Source organism: Cydia pomonella, chromosome 9 (genome assembly GCF_033807575.1).
Source record: "Cydia pomonella isolate Wapato2018A chromosome 9, ilCydPomo1, whole genome shotgun sequence".
Classification (NCBI taxonomy): Eukaryota; Metazoa; Arthropoda; class Insecta; order Lepidoptera; family Tortricidae; genus Cydia; species Cydia pomonella.
In genome coordinates this window covers 20,624,430-20,642,379 of record NC_084711.1, presented here as the reverse complement: position 1 = coordinate 20,642,379, position 17,950 = coordinate 20,624,430, and the positions used below count along the sequence as shown (strand labels likewise).

Below are 17,950 nucleotides of genomic sequence, written 5' to 3'. Positions count from 1 at the left end.
TCGACGTTTGTTTGGGACTCTATTTAACTTGATACGTTAATTTGATGCTTGCACTAAAATTAAGTGTTTTTTTTAAACACGTTTTGTACTTGTAGGATTAAGCCTCAAGTGCTATCAAACTCATTAAAATTTTATCTATGTGACGTTGACGTTGCGTTGAATCACGTCGCCAATACAATATCGAGGTGAAATGCGACTAAAGTAATAAACGATTGAGTCACAATGCGATGTTTAAATGTACGGTCGAGGTGAAATGCGACTAAAACTTATAGCCACTAGAAAAAAAAACTATTGAGACACAATGCGAAAATTAAATATGAGATCGAGGTGAAATGCGATTCGGTGAATTACTACAACAATTTTATGCTTTTGGGGTACAGGTCTAACAAATCAAATAATCAAATTGAAAACAGTTAAGATTTTGAGAAAAAACTTAGTAGTAAACTAATTAGTACGATCGTTTTCAATAATTTTCCACATAATCAAAGTGTAAAATGTTTTAAGTCGTATCACACACTGTGTAACAAAGACGGTAAGGTAAAACAATATTACTCATTGCGTAATTGCTACTTGCGAACGATTAATCATCGATAGTTTATGCTCCACAAAGACTTGAGAGTAATAAATTTATGTAATAAGGGTTTGTAGGTATGACTGTATAATCCGTTTTAGAGTTAAGCATACATTACTTAGACGTATTTCAATTCAAAAGTGTACCATATTATGTAAGATTTAAGGTTGAAATTGAAAGTGCCTAAGCAAAAAAGTCTACATTAGAAGTAAACGGTAACTTTCCCACAATTTAGTACAATAGTTACCTACTTCGCATACTACTTAATATCATACGAGCATAATAAAATTCATCTGCTCACGCAATCGACTGCACGTTGTAACACCGTGCAATGAGATTTGCGTGTGTAAGTCAATTATTGTAATGATCAGTCGATCATTCACTTTTATAATGACTGGTAGACATAAAAGTAGAAGATTGGCTGGTATGGTTTCAACTATTGTTACTCTTGAGAGTACGTCTGAACCTGAACGTCTGTCGAATTGCAGTTTGACAGCACTGGCTTCCCTCGAATGCGGCTAACCCCTAAAGAACTGACCAGAATAGTGTACCAGCCAAATCAACTACTCTTTATGAAACGTCAAAATGATTTCGTACATTCACGTCTAAAAATATCGAAACGGATGAAGTGCTAAAAGTATGTATACACGACCTTATTGCCCATATATATTAAGATAGGGTATACATATTTTTGGCAGTTTGTCCGTATCGATATTTTTAGACGTGTACAGTCACTACTATGAAGTATGAGAAACGAAAACGGCTCACAATGAATATCTACTCAAAACTATTTAATTTATCTATAGTTCCCTAAGAATCTATTAGGAGAATAGCTTAAGTTTAAAAATATTAAATGTATTATAACTTATCTAAACTAGTTCATGTTAGATTAGTACTTGTTTCTATTTTATAACTGGTGCAAAGTCAAGATCAAGGAAACTGAGCTAACCTCGAAGTGCGGTGCGGTACACAACATTAGCATAATTCTCTGAAATATTTATAGTGTTTACTATAGCAAAAGGTCAACTTTTATACATACATAAACCAGAAACAGAGAAAGGCATAGGGTGTAAGTATAGCTAGCTAGTCTATCACTTGAGCGTATACCTACTTTTGGGGAAAAACACATATTTGTTAAGTACTTTTAAAATAAAACACCGCTAATTCCTTAAAAATACTCCATTAAATGAAATGATCATAAACTAAAAACTTCAAATCACAAATATTCTAAGGGGCTCCCTGCGAACGTGGTTTAAGCGTGCCAAACCAATATGATAGCTGAACTGTGTTGTTGTCAGTAGTGCGGTTATATGTAGGTGTGAATCCAGCGTTTCTGCCTTTATTCATGGTAAATTTTCAGATAAATTTTGTTTTAATATTTAGATTCGTTTTTAAATTATACATTTTTACTTTTCAGATGTCTTCTATCCCGAGACTTCGTGAGGCTGGGCAAGTGGTTCGTACAACCGTACGACGGAGACGAAGAGGATGTTGGGAAAAGGTATTGTTAATATTCGTATTTCCTACGAATTGTAACACATAAACATAACATCCAATAAGCTTCCACTAAATTATAGGGAATATTACGTGAAACTGTGCGTAGGGGGCGCCACTAGCACAAACAGCAAACAGACCTTGTCATATTTATTCATAACAAATAATCTGTGAAAACTTTTCAAAAAACTGTAATAAATAGTATATATAATTTGATCTATAGTTTAGGGTTTGTTCTAGTGCTGCATTCTGTCGGCAGAATTAATTTAATGCAGTAATTTTTTTATATATTTTTTTATATTATAGGACATTATTACACAAATTGACTAAGCTCAATAAGGCTTGTGTTGAGATTACTTAGACAACGAGATATATAATATATAAATATTTATAAATACTTAAATACATGACACCCATGACTCGGGATCAAATATCCATGCTCATCGCACGAATAAATGCCCTTACCAGGATTTGAACCCCGACCATCGGCTTCATAGGCAGGGTCACTACCCACTAGGCCAAACCGGTCGTCAAAAGTTATAGTAATACTCCCTATAATTGAGGTCTGTTATTGTCGTTTTCTGTGTGACCATGATAACATGGCAACATAAAACCATAGCATGCAATATATTTCAAGTGAAGCATTCCACAGGCCTGGCCCACTTAAAATCGCACCTTTTGTCGTCTCACGTCACGTTTTTCTGGGTCATAAGTCAATAAATATTTATCTGATTATATTCTAACTCCATTTCAATTTACGGCAAATTCAGTTTTAAAGGAGACATACGGTAGACAATTCCGTGGAATGCTCCAAATTGAAACGTCATTCGTTCAACACCTTCACGGATGGAAGTACATTTTGACACAGTTTTTTATGGCTGTTCTCAAATTGCAAGCGGCGGCAACGCTGGCTTCACTTCCTATATCGAAACGAGGATCTCTGTGTCGTGCCCGTCAAGATATCAGGGCATGACTTCGTTCCCCCTCAAACATTTTTGTATCAGATTAATAAAAATATCGTCACTCAATGGTCATTTGATAGTAGCATACATTTGATAGGCTTATACTCGTCAATCTAAATGTATGATAATTTTGGCTCTCTGATACAGAGTTGAAGCCAACTTATTTATTATTTAGTTTTGTCATAGACGAATCAACCAAGTTCATGGCTTGAGCTAAGTTCCATAAATAGTAATGATAATGATACATTGCTGAACAATTGCATTATGTTTATGAAGCGACTGACTCATGTTATTTGACTGATAGTTAAATACATTTTGAAATTTAACAGCGACTTTGTGTGTGCACACTTGCAATGTGAAATATCGAATAGAATTAAAACTGTTATTAACTCTCATTATTTTTAAAGCCTAGTTAAAACTCTGTTTAACCTTTGACCGCTAAAGACGTCATATGACGCGCGCAGCTACAGCCCAATATCAACCTTCATGCGTACCGACAAGGTTCACGATTACGCGCCGCGTACGATAGGCGTGGCGTTCAAAAGGTTAAGGAGATTTAAGCCTTTCGCTGATTTTACTATGCAAAATTACGAGCGCAGCGTTCAACGGGTCTGGCCTTAGATTAATTAATCTGCATTAAAATGAATGCAAAAAAAGTTATTTTGTACTTAACGACCCAGACAATATAAAGTTGGTTCTGTTTCTTCGCATATATTGAACGAAACGGGCCATAATTCTGCATTTGCACGTTCCTTATCCTTATCTAATAAACATATGTTTAGTTCGGTCGCGAATCGCTGTTATTGTTGTTATCGGTGGAGCATTTTATCGATAATATTTGCAAACAAGGTTTCATAACATTACTCCTGCCTGCCGGACCAAATCAAGTAGTCGATTTGTATTTATTTAGCGTTAAAATGATTAGTTAATACGAAGTGTTAAGAGTAAAATAAATTGTCGTTATATGCATTAGAAACACATGGGAACTTACAATATGAATATACAAGACAACAATTCAATTAAATGACTGATGCGGTAATTTTATTGATATGTTTATTTTCCTTTTCACTAAAATAAACTTTTTTTTCTAATATACATCGTTGTTACACCACGCCAAGTTCCGGCCAAGTTTTAACGTTACGCGTCAAAGGTTGACTGAAAGAGATCCCTTTTTACTATGTTTTATTGAGTCGTATCTATCTACCGTGCTTCTAAACAAATGTATAAAATTTAATTTCTAGCCCCTGGCACCTCTCGTTCTCCTTCGCGTTCTTCCTCCACGGCGAGAGCACGGTGTGCGCGTCCGTGGACGTGCGGCAACACCCTCCCGTGCGCACGCTCACCGCCAAGCGGCTCGCCAAGCTGAACGGTCGGGAAAGGAGCGCTGATGCCGATAACAAGGGTGAGAACTTGACACATTACTGCTCCCAGCCCCGACACATTGGCATCGATCGACAATAGCCTGAATAGCTTTAAGAGGAACGTTGGCGTTCCACAATAGTGAGTATATTGAGACAATACCGCACTTAGCTCCTAGCTATTGACATCCGTGGACGTGCGGCATCGCCCTTCCGTAGGCACACTCACTGCCAAGCGGCTCGCCAAGCTGAACGGCCGGGGAAAGGCTAATAACAATGGTGAGAATTTAGAGACAATACTGCTCCCGGCCGGTCAGTGGTATCTCAACGGTCGGAAAGCCGATATCATTGTTCTTCCTCCAAGGTTGACAATAGGGACCGTGCGCGTTGGAGGGTCTGCCATCTTGTGGCCTGAATCGGAACCATAAACATGTAAATTTACATGTCACGTGTTTTCTTGTCCATAGTAGGTTCTGCCATCTTGTGGGCTACATCGGTACAATAAACATCACATTTACGCCTCGCGCCAAATCTGACGGCTCCTGTGCTGCCTCCTACAGTTCATGCACGCTCCCTATACTGCTTCCAGCCCCAGACCATTGGCATCGGGGGACAAGCTACCTGGCCTCGAGTGGAACATTTAATCGCTTATTAAGTTTTAGATTTACATCCGACGTTTTGAGGATGGCGTTGTCCCCGTGGTCTCAGAGAATACTGGCTAAAGTAGACATCAACATCTTTTAGCCGCGCGAGTTTCTAAGTACCTGTACTTGGTCTTGTTTATCAACTTGAATGTTACTCTGTCGACACAACACTTTCGATTTTTCGACTGTCTATATTCGTTTCCGCTTACACTAATGACTGGATTCCATGTGGATGAGATAAAAGATACTGATTTTTTTAAATAATGTGTAAAAACCGTGGAAGTCTGAATCAGAATATAGATATTGTTGGTGTTTCCTCTATGTTATTATGTTGCAGTGATCCTGGCGCCCTTCGGCCTGGAAGGCACAGTCACCGGGCGCGACTGGAGCGACTCCGACGCGCCGACCGCGCGACTACTGGACGCGTGGCGGCAACTCTACCCTTTGGAGCAAGGCTGCGGTGCCGTTGAGGTACATGATCACTTTTTTATTATGCTTATTCATTATTTCGACACTAAAAGTTATCTCAATTCTTGGGACTCAGTAGTTGTAATGGTTCTGATTTAAGGGTTAATTTGAAGTACTGTAAGTTGTTATACTTTCCGTATTTACATTAAAATTTAAATGTATCCTAAGTAATATTAATTTTAAAATTGATCAGTTAAAGTCACTTACTTAATGTGCGACAAGGTGCGATATAATTTAGAAATTCGAATGCGTTAGGCTTATTGTTGAGATCTTGGTGTCGTGGCGCACATCAATTGTTGTGGTGTCATCAATCATTATAAATATGACGGCGTGATTCTAGTACTAGGAGGTAGCGTGATTTGTATTGCTAGATGTTGTTTAATCCGCAATTTAAAACTACTTATTGTAGTTAAGTTTCTGAGGGGTGGAGGTTTATTATTCCAGCATTTCGTTGCTGTATATTTGAAGCTACCTCGAAATGCAGCAGTACGTTGACGTGGTAATACCAATTCGTTACAAACCGATCTGATGCCATACATGCTCGACCTGCTTGCGCGCCATGTTAACTTATCGAACAGATACTCTGGCTCTAAGGTTTTAAAAGCTCCAAACAACAAAGATGACAGGTGCAGTTCTCTACGAAACGGCATTTCGAGAGTACCTGCTGAGTTATTAATGTGTTTAAGTACTTTGTTATATTATCAACCGTATCATCCAAGTAATAGAGTGCACTTTTCCTTGCAGGTGGTATGCGGCGGCGTGCGCATGCGCTACCCGCTGCCGTACGTGCTGGTGACGGGCATGGAGCCGCCGCCCGCGCCGCCGCCCTCGGCCGCGCCGCTCGCCGCCACGGCCGCCGCCGCGCTCACCACGCCCCGCCCGCACCTGGTACAGTACACTACACTACACTACACTATACATGCGCTACCCGCTGCCGTACGTGCTGGTGACGGGCATGGAGCCGCCGCCCGCGCCGCCGCCCTCGGCCGCGCCGCTCGCCGCCACGGCCGCCGCCGCGCTCACCACGCCCCGCCCGCACCTGGTACAGTACACTACACTACACTACACTATACATGCGCTACCCGCTGCCGTACGTGCTGGTGACGGGCATGGAGCCGCCGCCCGCGCCGCCGCCCTCGGCCGCGCCGCTCGCCGCCACGGCCGCCGCCGCGCTCACCACGCCCCGCCCGCACCTGGTACAGTACACTACACTACACTACACTATACATGCGCTACCCGCTGCCGTACGTGCTGGTGACGGGCATGGAGCCGCCGCCCGCGCCGCCGCCCTCGGCCGCGCCGCTCGCCGCCACGGCCGCCGCCGCGCTCACCACGCCCCGCCCGCACCTGGTACAGTACACTACACTACACTATACATGCGCTACCCGCTGCCGTACGTGCTGGTGACGGGCATGGAGCCGCCGCCCGCGCCGCCGCCCTCGGCCGCGCCGCTCGCCGCCACGGCCGCCGCCGCGCTCACCACGCCCCGCCCGCACCTGGTACAGTACACTACACTACACTACACTATACATGCGCTACCCGCTGCCGTACGTGCTGGTGACGGGCATGGAGCCGCCGCCCGCGCCGCCGCCCTCGGCCGCGCCGCTCGCCGCCACGGCCGCCGCCGCGCTCACCACGCCCCGCCCGCACCTGGTACAGTACACTACACTACACTACACTATACATGCGCTACCCGCTGCCGTACGTGCTGGTGACGGGCATGGAGCCGCCGCCCGCGCCGCCGCCCTCGGCCGCGCCGCTCGCCGCCACGGCCGCCGCCGCGCTCACCACGCCCCGCCCGCACCTGGTACAGTACACTACACTACACTACACTATACATGCGCTACCCGCTGCCGTACGTGCTGGTGACGGGCATGGAGCCGCCGCCCGCGCCGCCGCCCTCGGCCGCGCCGCTCGCCGCCACGGCCGCCGCCGCGCTCACCACGCCCCGCCCGCACCTGGTACAGTACACTACACTACACTACACTATACATGCGCTACCCGCTGCCGTACGTGCTGGTGACGGGCATGGAGCCGCCGCCCGCGCCGCCGCCCTCGGCCGCGCCGCTCGCCGCCACGGCCGCCGCCGCGCTCACCACGCCCCGCCCGCACCTGGTACAGTACACTACACTACACTACACTATACATGCGCTACCCGCTGCCGTACGTGCTGGTGACGGGCATGGAGCCGCCGCCCGCGCCGCCGCCCTCGGCCGCGCCGCTCGCCGCCACGGCCGCCGCCGCGCTCACCACGCCCCGCCCGCACCTGGTACAGTACACTACACTACACTATACATGCGCTACCCGCTGCCGTACGTGCTGGTGACGGGCATGGAGCCGCCGCCCGCGCCGCCGCCCTCGGCCGCGCCGCTCGCCGCCACGGCCGCCGCCGCGCTCACCACGCCCCGCCCGCACCTGGTACAGTACACTACACTACACTACACTATACATGCGCTACCCGCTGCCGTACGTGCTGGTGACGGGCATGGAGCCGCCGCCCGCGCCGCCGCCCTCGGCCGCGCCGCTCGCCGCCACGGCCGCCGCCGCGCTCACCACGCCCCGCCCGCACCTGGTACAGTACACTACACTACACTACACTATACATGCGCTACCCGCTGCCGTACGTGCTGGTGACGGGCATGGAGCCGCCGCCCGCGCCGCCGCCCTCGGCCGCGCCGCTCGCCGCCACGGCCGCCGCCGCGCTCACCACGCCCCGCCCGCACCTGGTACAGTACACTACACTACACTATACATGCGCTACCCGCTGCCGTACGTGCTGGTGACGGGCATGGAGCCGCCGCCCGCGCCGCCGCCCTCGGCCGCGCCGCTCGCCGCCACGGCCGCCGCCGCGCTCACCACGCCCCGCCCGCACCTGGTACAGTACACTACACTACACTACACTATACATGCGCTACCCGCTGCCGTACGTGCTGGTGACGGGCATGGAGCCGCCGCCCGCGCCGCCGCCCTCGGCCGCGCCGCTCGCCGCCACGGCCGCCGCCGCGCTCACCACGCCCCGCCCGCACCTGGTACAGTACACTACACTACACTATACATGCGCTACCCGCTGCCGTACGTGCTGGTGACGGGCATGGAGCCGCCGCCTCCCAAATCCTCGCCGGGTACACAGAACAGTCACCGGGCACGAGTCACACCTGACACAGTACATATGCAGCATGTACCCTCTACCCTACTTACTGGTGACCGACATGGAGCCCTCGCCGCGCTCGCCACACCCGAGCCGCACCTGGGAGCCAAGCCAACTTGACAATCGTACATCGACAAATGCCAAACGAAAAAAAAAATCGATATGACAAATGCTACAAAAAGTCACGTGACTATTCCCATCATTATTTCAATTTCGATTGATGTTTTCTATCAACGGTTACCATATTACCTAGGCCTCCACGCTCATTGCACAGTACACTACACTGCCGCACACTACACTTACTACAATGTTATGTAGTGACTATATTTCATATTTTATTTGAATCCCGGTATATACTATACACTATAAATTTCACAATGACAAATCCGTCGTCGTTCATGCATTGTGGCGATCACCCTGCACCACAATTTAGATTATTAGCCTTTATGTATAGTCGACGTCAAAAATATACTCACTTTTGCACCTAACACCTTTGTAATAAGGCGAAAAATGTAAGCATATCTAACTGGCGCGGACGCGTGCGACGAATTTTACCTGCAATGGCACCCGCGTGACCCGCGTGCAGACGCCCAAGAACCTGCACCCACGCCTAGCGGCCGCTTTAACTTCAAAAGTAAAGTTTTAAATTTACTCACTTAATAAGATTTTGCCAAAAATTTCATTTTTGGTACAAGCTTTTATCGCTGACTGTACTTTTCTGGCAACTAAGCAAATTCTAAAACCCCCAAACACAATTAGGTTGCGTTGTTTTATCACAGAGTTGCTATGTCCACCTCTTGTTTCCATCATCAGATCAGCCCGATGGTACCATAATATTGCATTGTCACCCGACTTACATATGTATGCAAATTTTCAGCTCAATCGGAAACCGGGAAGTGGATCAAATTTAACTTGCAAGATTTGATTACAAACAGACAATGGTCAGGTGAAAGTAAATAAAAGCTTGTAAAAATAAATGTGCTTCCGTCGTCCGCTGTAACCTACTCGTATCATATTAATACATAAACCGCAAAATGGACCGCAAAATATACTACATTTAACACCTATGCGGTTCATGCTCGCATGCTATAACTAGTTTTTATTGAGCATTAAATTTGTTTTTAATGAAAAACGATAAAAAGAATGGTAACTATTTCTTATGAAACCAAAACAATGTTCATGAATTATATATGCTATATAATTCTTACATATTTCCTTTGACTTATTTTTCAAAAGTGATTTCCAATAAAGAAACACTTAAGATCATAAATCATAATAATTATAAAACCATTGTAAAACATTGTCGCATACAAATTTTACTTATAATAATGCCTTCTACTCGTACCCAAAAAAAAATAAAAATAAAGTTATACTCTTTCATCATCCTCCATACTATCAACACCCACTTTCTACATTTAACCGTTTTGGCAAGAACCCTTCTAAACCAGTACCTTTTGGAAGATTATACTTCACTTTATTATCAATCGAAGTTTTATTTGAGTCGTCTATATCCTGATCTGCACGGCGGCTACAAAACCCTTAAAAAATATTTTACCCTTACCCCTAAGTTTAGCTTTAGGTACTCTGGTTCTTAAGCTAATAATAATATCCTCTTTATATTCGATTGTATTATAATATGTACACTTTTCTACTGGAAGTAGGAAACAAACATATCTTTCCAGTCATTGATACGTTTGAGTACACTTCCCATAATATCTAAGAAGTATAAACAGAAAGGCACAACTGACATTTTATACAGATATTGAAATGTCATCTAATTTACTTCTAACAAAATCTTAGTCGATTTAAATTACGGAATAAGTAGCTTATATATTTTTCATAAATCTTTATTCTACCTAGTTATGTTATACCAATTTGATTTTTACTGCCAACACTTTAGAATAACATTTCCTTTAACCCTTGCAGCCGGCGGAGGTGTGCTACGCCGACTCCGGCGACAAAGGCGAAGACTTCGTCGATCCCACCCGAAAAACCTCCTGTACCTGCGCCAAGTAAGTTCCCCTTCTTACATACTAACAAAAAACAACTGATCATTGATAGACCTTACGTCTTTCGAATAAGGCCTACGAATGATCAGTTAATTCTGTCAACGATTATTAACTACTTTAAACTTCGAACTCACTGCATACGTTGAGTAAGGAATAATCGACCTTAATACGCTTTTTACATGTTTGGTTTTCCCTTAATGCAATGTTTGCAGATAGTTTGATGCAACGCAGAAGTGACGGATATCTATATGTCCTTTGCATTTGCGTGTATATTGTTATCTTTGGATATATGCGCAACAAAACTATACGACTTAAAGCACTGTAAAATGAATAAAGCCTGACCAGTAATATATGATCACGCGCCATATTGCGGAATTTCATTGGAACTAAAATCTTCATACTCAACTGAACTGTCACCCTATACATTAATTAGTCTTATGTTTGGGAAAACGCGTGTTTTCGAGTTTTCATGCGTTTTTCCTTCGACGCAGAATATGGTCGCTAATTTCGTGTCGCCGGTCACTGTCCGTCTGGTCCAGCGGGTTAAGACGCGGACTGCTAAACGAGTGTTACGGGTTCGAATCTCGCCCTGTGACTAACTTTTGATTTTTTTTATATGTTCAAGTTTATATTGTTCAAATGTTCAAATTATAATTTTTAAATTTTTATTGTTTTAGACAAGTTTAATTTAGTAAAAAAATTTAGTTAAGATTATCACCACCATATTACAATAAATAGTTATAACTATACTGATCATTTATTTCTGGTCGGCCTTTAAAACTTAAATTATGTACACATGTATAAGCTTTTAAAAAGCATAAAGTATGTGTACTGTGCTAGAAAACGGCTCAATATCGTTCCAAACTATTCTTTGTCATTTGCTAACTCGAAACAATATACATACATTGAGAAAATACTGATTTACTAAAATTTATAACGAGATAACGTTGGTTTTGGTTGCGCATATATTCTAATTATATATTTGATATAATAAATCAGTAGATAAGAGCAGTAAATAGTTGTAGCTCTATGAATTTTGTGTGTTATGCATTTTTATACGTTCGTATTTATATGAAAATTACCACGTATCTATTTATCGTTTTTATTGAAATGCATTTGAATGAAAAGCTCAGTCGTTTACGGTCGAAAATAAACCTTAAATGTAACAAAATACGGTTGAAATCGTCCGTGAGCGACGACACGCAATGGAGCTGTTTATACAAGGTGTAGCGTGTAGATATTTAGGTAGATGTTATGTATGTGAATGTTTTATATTATTATACTTCGTCCTATAGTACTATTATAGTCTATTATCATACTTCGGATTTGTACAATTGACAATGCATAGCTGATTTACTGAAATGCAAAAGTTATCCAAATAAAAGTAAATCGTCAATATATATTTTTGGTGGAATTATTTTACAAATTCGATGTATGTTTATTGTAGTAATATTATTGTAGAGGGCCGCCGCTTCGCCTTGATATACGCCGTATCTATTTTTATTGGCTTTAAATAAATCTGCTGATTTAAATGACAGATCGTCGTAAACTGCAATATCGAATATGAAGTTAACAGGAAGCAATGTACTTTCAAATTAAAATTAGTTTTACATAAAAATTATTGCTTAAGTAAATACTTATCGAAAAAAAAACGTTTTTTAATTAAGATTTCTTATACCAAACTATAATTGCGTACTTTTCATGTATGGACTGCCAATTCAATTAAAAGATTCATTTTGATACGCTGCGTCAACTATAAAAAAAAACACCAATCACGTGCCGCCGCGCTTCTATAGAAAAGACTAAACGGGCGCGGGGTGTGGAGTCGCGTGTTTACGTCTTTTGTACTAGATTTTTGTGTACTAAGATATTTAATAATTTTAATTAATTATGTATATGGGTTTATAGTAAAAAAGTATTATTTTAGATGACTTGTAGAAAAATTATTGTATATAATAGTGATATAACAAGGCTTTTCAATATCGTACCTTACTTAGGCAACTCAGCATGCTTCGTTGTCTTAACACGTTACTCGATTGAAAAGCTCTCTATCATGTCACAATTGTATATAATATTATTTGTTACATTTCAATAATACATAAAGGGATGTTTTTTTTTTTACTAGTAATTAGTTTAAAATTAAAATAGGATCTTATTTATCGGCGCGTGCTCGGGTAAGCAAGCTTCTGCTCGGTCGGCTGTAAATACACCGGGGGTTCAAAATGAGGCAATGCTTTCGATGTAAACCATAGCGGGGTGAGTGATGCGGCACACACTGTCGATATTTGGGAAAGAATACGGCGGCCGGTACACCGTAACGGGCGGCGGTCAGGCGGTCACATTAGGGTGCCGGGGCCGGTCTCGCGGTGTAGGGGCTGGCGCCGGCCGGTGAGGTAGGGCTGGAGTAGCGCGGCTGCTAGCGTTGTGTGGTGCAGGTGGCGGCGCCGCCGCGCGCCGCGCGCCGCGCCCTTCCACCGCCGCGCGCCGCCCGCCCGCGCCCGCCCCGACCGCCAGCCGTGAGTACCACACACCGGGACCACACCGAGGCGTTATCTTGCGACGACCAACCTTAATCATGTGCACGGGAATATAACACTTATCATTCAAACTTCCTTCATTTGTTCATAGAAACCCTTTCATGTCAAACTAATTTAAGATGATATCTTCGATCTCATATTGCATTCAAACGTTTCTCCTGTCTGTTAAAACCTCATGGTAACTCCTGCTATAATTACTCCGAACGATTTCTCTGAGCGTCTCTCTTTTTGCAGCCGATAACTTGACCCCGTGCCTAATGGACCGACTGAATTCAATATACCAAACGAAATTATTTAATGTATGCGCAAACACACATCTTGTAAACCTCAGTCGCAAGGCGACGCCTCAATTATAACAAGTTTTTAATCAGACATGAATCTCCTAAGAAGACACACTATAGAACTATTATTTTTAGATATTTCACAACAATAAGATTTCGGCTTATCGAAAAAAGAATCTAGATAATATTTCTATCGGTACTTGTCCTTACTAAAATGGGTCACCTGCGAAAATGATAGAATACCTAATATTGCACAAAATCAATTCAATCACACCTCATACGTTAATGTGGATTGTGGACTCACGACAAAAACATTTGAAACAATGCGGAGCTTATGACAAGGAATAACAAGCCACATATTATTCAACGCAGCTTTCATTTCGCATGTTCATATTCAAATTGAAAACCAAACGTGGTGGTAGTCTATAAATCATATTTTGTCAACTACCAACCCTTTACAAAGAAGAAGCAATGCAAGACAGAGGAAGTGTTTATGCAATACAGAAATCTAGCCAGTAAAATCCAAAACACTGATTTAAACATTCACGATTTCTACTCATTACTATTTACTAAAACGGGACTTAAATCCTTTGAAATCCATTGAAATCTAAAAACATATCAATTTCAATACATATAACCCAGTCATTAGTAAATGTGAAAAAACGAACATCGTGAGTGTTGTGTGCGACCCGGTGACATTACCTAGTGCGCAAAACGTTGAAGTTGATAAACAAGACCAAGTGCAGTTAGTTCGGGACTCGCGCGGGTAGATGATGTTGATGTTAACTTTAGCCAGTTTTCTCCGAGACCACGGGGACAACGCCGTCCTCGAAACGACGGAGGTAAATCTAAAACTTAATTTTATGCGATTAGTCCCGTTTTAGTTAGTAATAACTAATGAGTAAAATTGAAACTCTGTAGTAATATAATATTTTTAAATATGCTTTACTGCCACGTTTGGTTGTACAGATTATATTTTATTTTATTGCATTGTAGAAATACTGCATGATATTCGCTTATGATTGTTATTAATTGCATGTTTTGTGGCTTTATCTAGATCGATTTGATCTGCAACGCATATATTTTGTTATTGAATAAATATTCGCTTCAATAGTCTGTTAAGGTATCAGAATATTACAATCCATCAAGATTTTTTTTATAAACGACAGACTGCTGAAATGTTATATTTGTTTTGTAACAAAAGATGATAATTAAAAGGTTATTTTTTTTGTAACCAGCTGGAACTATTTACGTAAAACATAAAAAGTATCTATACTGAAACACACCACTTGTCAGTAGAAAATTGACTCTTGTGTCTACATTTTTTAAATTTGTTCCTTTTCTCTGACAAGGTCACTGTGCCAGAGTATATAATAGATACTTTGTTTATCATGGAAGATATGTTTGGGACAATATTCTCGTGATTTGTCACAAACTGTTTAAATATTCCTCTTCCTATATTAATATGAAGATCTCTGTGCGATACTATTCAAGACTAGAGGTGTTGCTTCGTTCCCCTTCACACATTAAAGTTGAAACACGTGCACAATTATATTGCTTCAATATTGCATAATAACATCTACCTTTCATATCGATGCCAAATCTACACGGGAAGAAATTCATAAAGTTTGCGATTGACATACCATTTTCAATTTCATTGTGACGTTCATTGCATTTTGTTCATGAATTCATTTCATGTAATTGATTTGGGTCAAAGAATTAGTGGAAGCGAAATGTAAAAGATTCATATTAGAAAGTAGTCGTACGGCTACATTCTAATTGAAATACATTTAGGTTTAGTCTTCAATTTGATTTTTCGACCTCTCTGTCGACAGGACGCCTAACTGCTGTTTGACCACGTTAGTAAGTCTAAACTAGCGCGGTGTTTGCGATATAATTTGAAATGGTATAATTTTTGAAGATATAGATAATATGATCTACATTTCGCATCCATTGTTCATCACATGATCGATCTAGCCGGGCGTGCGCGTGATGTCCATGTTAAACAAATGCTTTCGATTGAAACCCCTTGGATTTCTGTCACGTGTCGGTCGCGCCTAGCCTCACGTGAGGTGACACGTGTGACGTGTGTTGCAGAGGCGGCGGGCTGTGCGGCGGCGCGGCGGCGTCGCCCGGCTCGTGCGGCGGCGGCTCCCCCGCGGCCGCCGGCTCGGCGCCGCCCTCGGCCGGCGCGCCGCACTCGCCGCACCCGCACCCGCACGCGCAGGCCCAGCAGACTTCGCTGCCGCACCAGGTCAGATATCATTTATAACAAGTAATAAAGAGCTTTCTTTTCTTCCACACATACTTAAAAAAAAAAAGAAAAATAACAAGACAAATATAGAAATTAAAATAAAAGAATTTAACTTAAAAAATATGTGGGCCCCTTTCGGGTAAGTCTCCCCCTAGGTATTCCAATAGAAAGCCAATACTACCTACTTATTCTCTCTATCTTGGGCTATCTCTAGCGATTTTGGACCCGCTGTTCCTACTAATTCGTTTGACCATCTGCCACGTGGTCGACCTTTGCCTCTTGAGCCCTGCGGCCCAGACCACTTTACTGTTCGTATGGTCAATCTGTCGTCTCTATATCTGGCAACGTGTCCTGCCCATTTCCACTTTCTCTCGAGTGAGATAACAAGTACTTTATTCCTAAACACGAACACAACAAAAAATGCTAGGAAATAGTCTCATCTCAGCATAATTCTGGCGATTTCTAGTGTGGTAAGACTCGCGCGGAATTGTCACAGTACGTGGGCTTTTTAACCCTTTGGATCCGCGTACGAGGAAACTACTTGAAAAAAAGAGAGGTTAATCAACATATGGCGATTGGCAATTCGAATACGTACGCTTGGAGCTTGTTTCGTGACCGAAGCGTAAGAGCTTGACCAGCCACTATTGCCGTCTGTGTAATCGGTTCCCTCTGCGACAGAGCGCGCTGCCGCCGACGACGCTGCACACGCCGGCGCCGACGCCGGAGACGCACGCGCCGCCCACCCCCGCGCCGCCCTCCGCGCCGCCGCCCACCAAGCTCTACCCGCAGGTACCGGCCTCGAGGCATTCATTAAAAATTACATATTATAAAATCAGCGAATATTTGACAGCTGACCTAGATTTACCGCGTAATTATACGGAGCCGTATAGCTAGGCATCTATCCCTATGTCTAAATCCTGTCTCCAATAAATTGCTAATTTGAAGAAAAAAAACATACACTTGAGAAATGTGTAATTAGACATAACCTTACCTGATTCCCAGGGTGACTCCCCTCGCGACGCGTCCCTCGCCGCCAACGCGTCGCCGGTGCCGCCGGAGCTGCTGAAGCGGCCCGTGCTGCCGCGCGGCGAGGCGCGCGTGGACCCGCTGGAGGACGAGCACTCGCTGCATATGCTCTACGACTACACCACCGTGCACGCCTGGTGAGTCCATCACGTCCGACCGACAGTACGGTATACGTCGCCGGTGCCGCCGGAGCTGCTGAAGCGGCCTGCCGAGAAAGAACCCTTAAAAAAAAGGCTTGGTCGTTTATGGAATAGCCCCAACTATTGGCTTTCCCTTTGAATTAATTACCCGTTCATTTGACTTAGTTCTAGAAAGGGGTTTCCCTTTCAGAGATACCGCTAAAATAAAAGGGTATGTCCTTCCTAATTAAAAAAAATATAACACCTGTCGACGCGCTAGACATAGTCATTCATTTGAAACATAAATAAGCAATTTTTTATTCTATTTTTGCGAAGATGAAGTTGAAAATGGCATAAGCGTAATAATTTATAATCGATACCCCTTCAAGAGATTAGCGCTTGAACGGAACAGGAGGAACGGGTATCTGCTTACCCGTATTATGAAGCGCTTAAAAATCTAAATGACCTTTCATCGCAATTTTAGTTAGCAACGGCTTTGTTAAGCAAAGCCTTACGATATATCCCTTCTAAACCCCTCGAAGGGGATACCGGACCGGTCCCTGGCACCAAGCATACTCACTCAGACTATACCACCATTCACACTTGGTGAGTCCGAACAACTCTTCCTTCCTCTCTCAGGCCTTTAGCGCTTTTGTAAGGTCTTAGGTAATAGAGCTATGTTACGCTACATTTACATTAGTGACCGTCACAAAGTGAAGGCGGACCTGTCTGAACCCTATCGATTTGCAAACAATAGACTTATTGTTAGGTAAATAATTTAAATAGAAATCTGCAGGTGATGCTGTTGAATTATAAGTATTTGTCTACGATAGGTAATAATAATATCACTGATAAAAGCCCACCCAGAGAGAAACCAGAGAGTTGTCAATTAAACGAAAAAATTCGTGTATAAACTTACACAAAAAAAAAAAAACATTTTTTCAGCACAAAATTGTGTTAATTACATAAGATAATTTACTTCAGCATATAACTTAAGGCTTAGAAAGATAATCATAAATCCAAGAACATCCTCTTGATCATGTCATTTCACCAACTTTCAATAAGAACTTTGAATTTTT

At 43.2% G+C, this 17,950-nt stretch overlaps 1 protein-coding gene across 1 annotated transcript in view; it reads left to right on the top strand.

Annotated features, from left to right (window-relative positions):
* Positions 1-17,950, top strand: part of LOC133521654 (mediator of RNA polymerase II transcription subunit 13) — a 136,803-nt gene that overhangs the window by 96,596 nt on the left and 22,257 nt on the right. The window contains exons 4-11 of the mRNA XM_061856741.1: positions 1,989-2,072; positions 4,269-4,429; positions 5,367-5,500; positions 6,242-6,385; positions 10,572-10,657; positions 15,570-15,726; positions 16,405-16,515; positions 16,729-16,889. Of these exons, the coding sequence (XP_061712725.1) occupies positions 1,989-2,072; positions 4,269-4,429; positions 5,367-5,500; positions 6,242-6,385; positions 10,572-10,657; positions 15,570-15,726; positions 16,405-16,515; positions 16,729-16,889 (1,038 nt within the window). The remainder of the gene's footprint in view (positions 1-1,988; positions 2,073-4,268; positions 4,430-5,366; positions 5,501-6,241; positions 6,386-10,571; positions 10,658-15,569; positions 15,727-16,404; positions 16,516-16,728; positions 16,890-17,950) is intronic.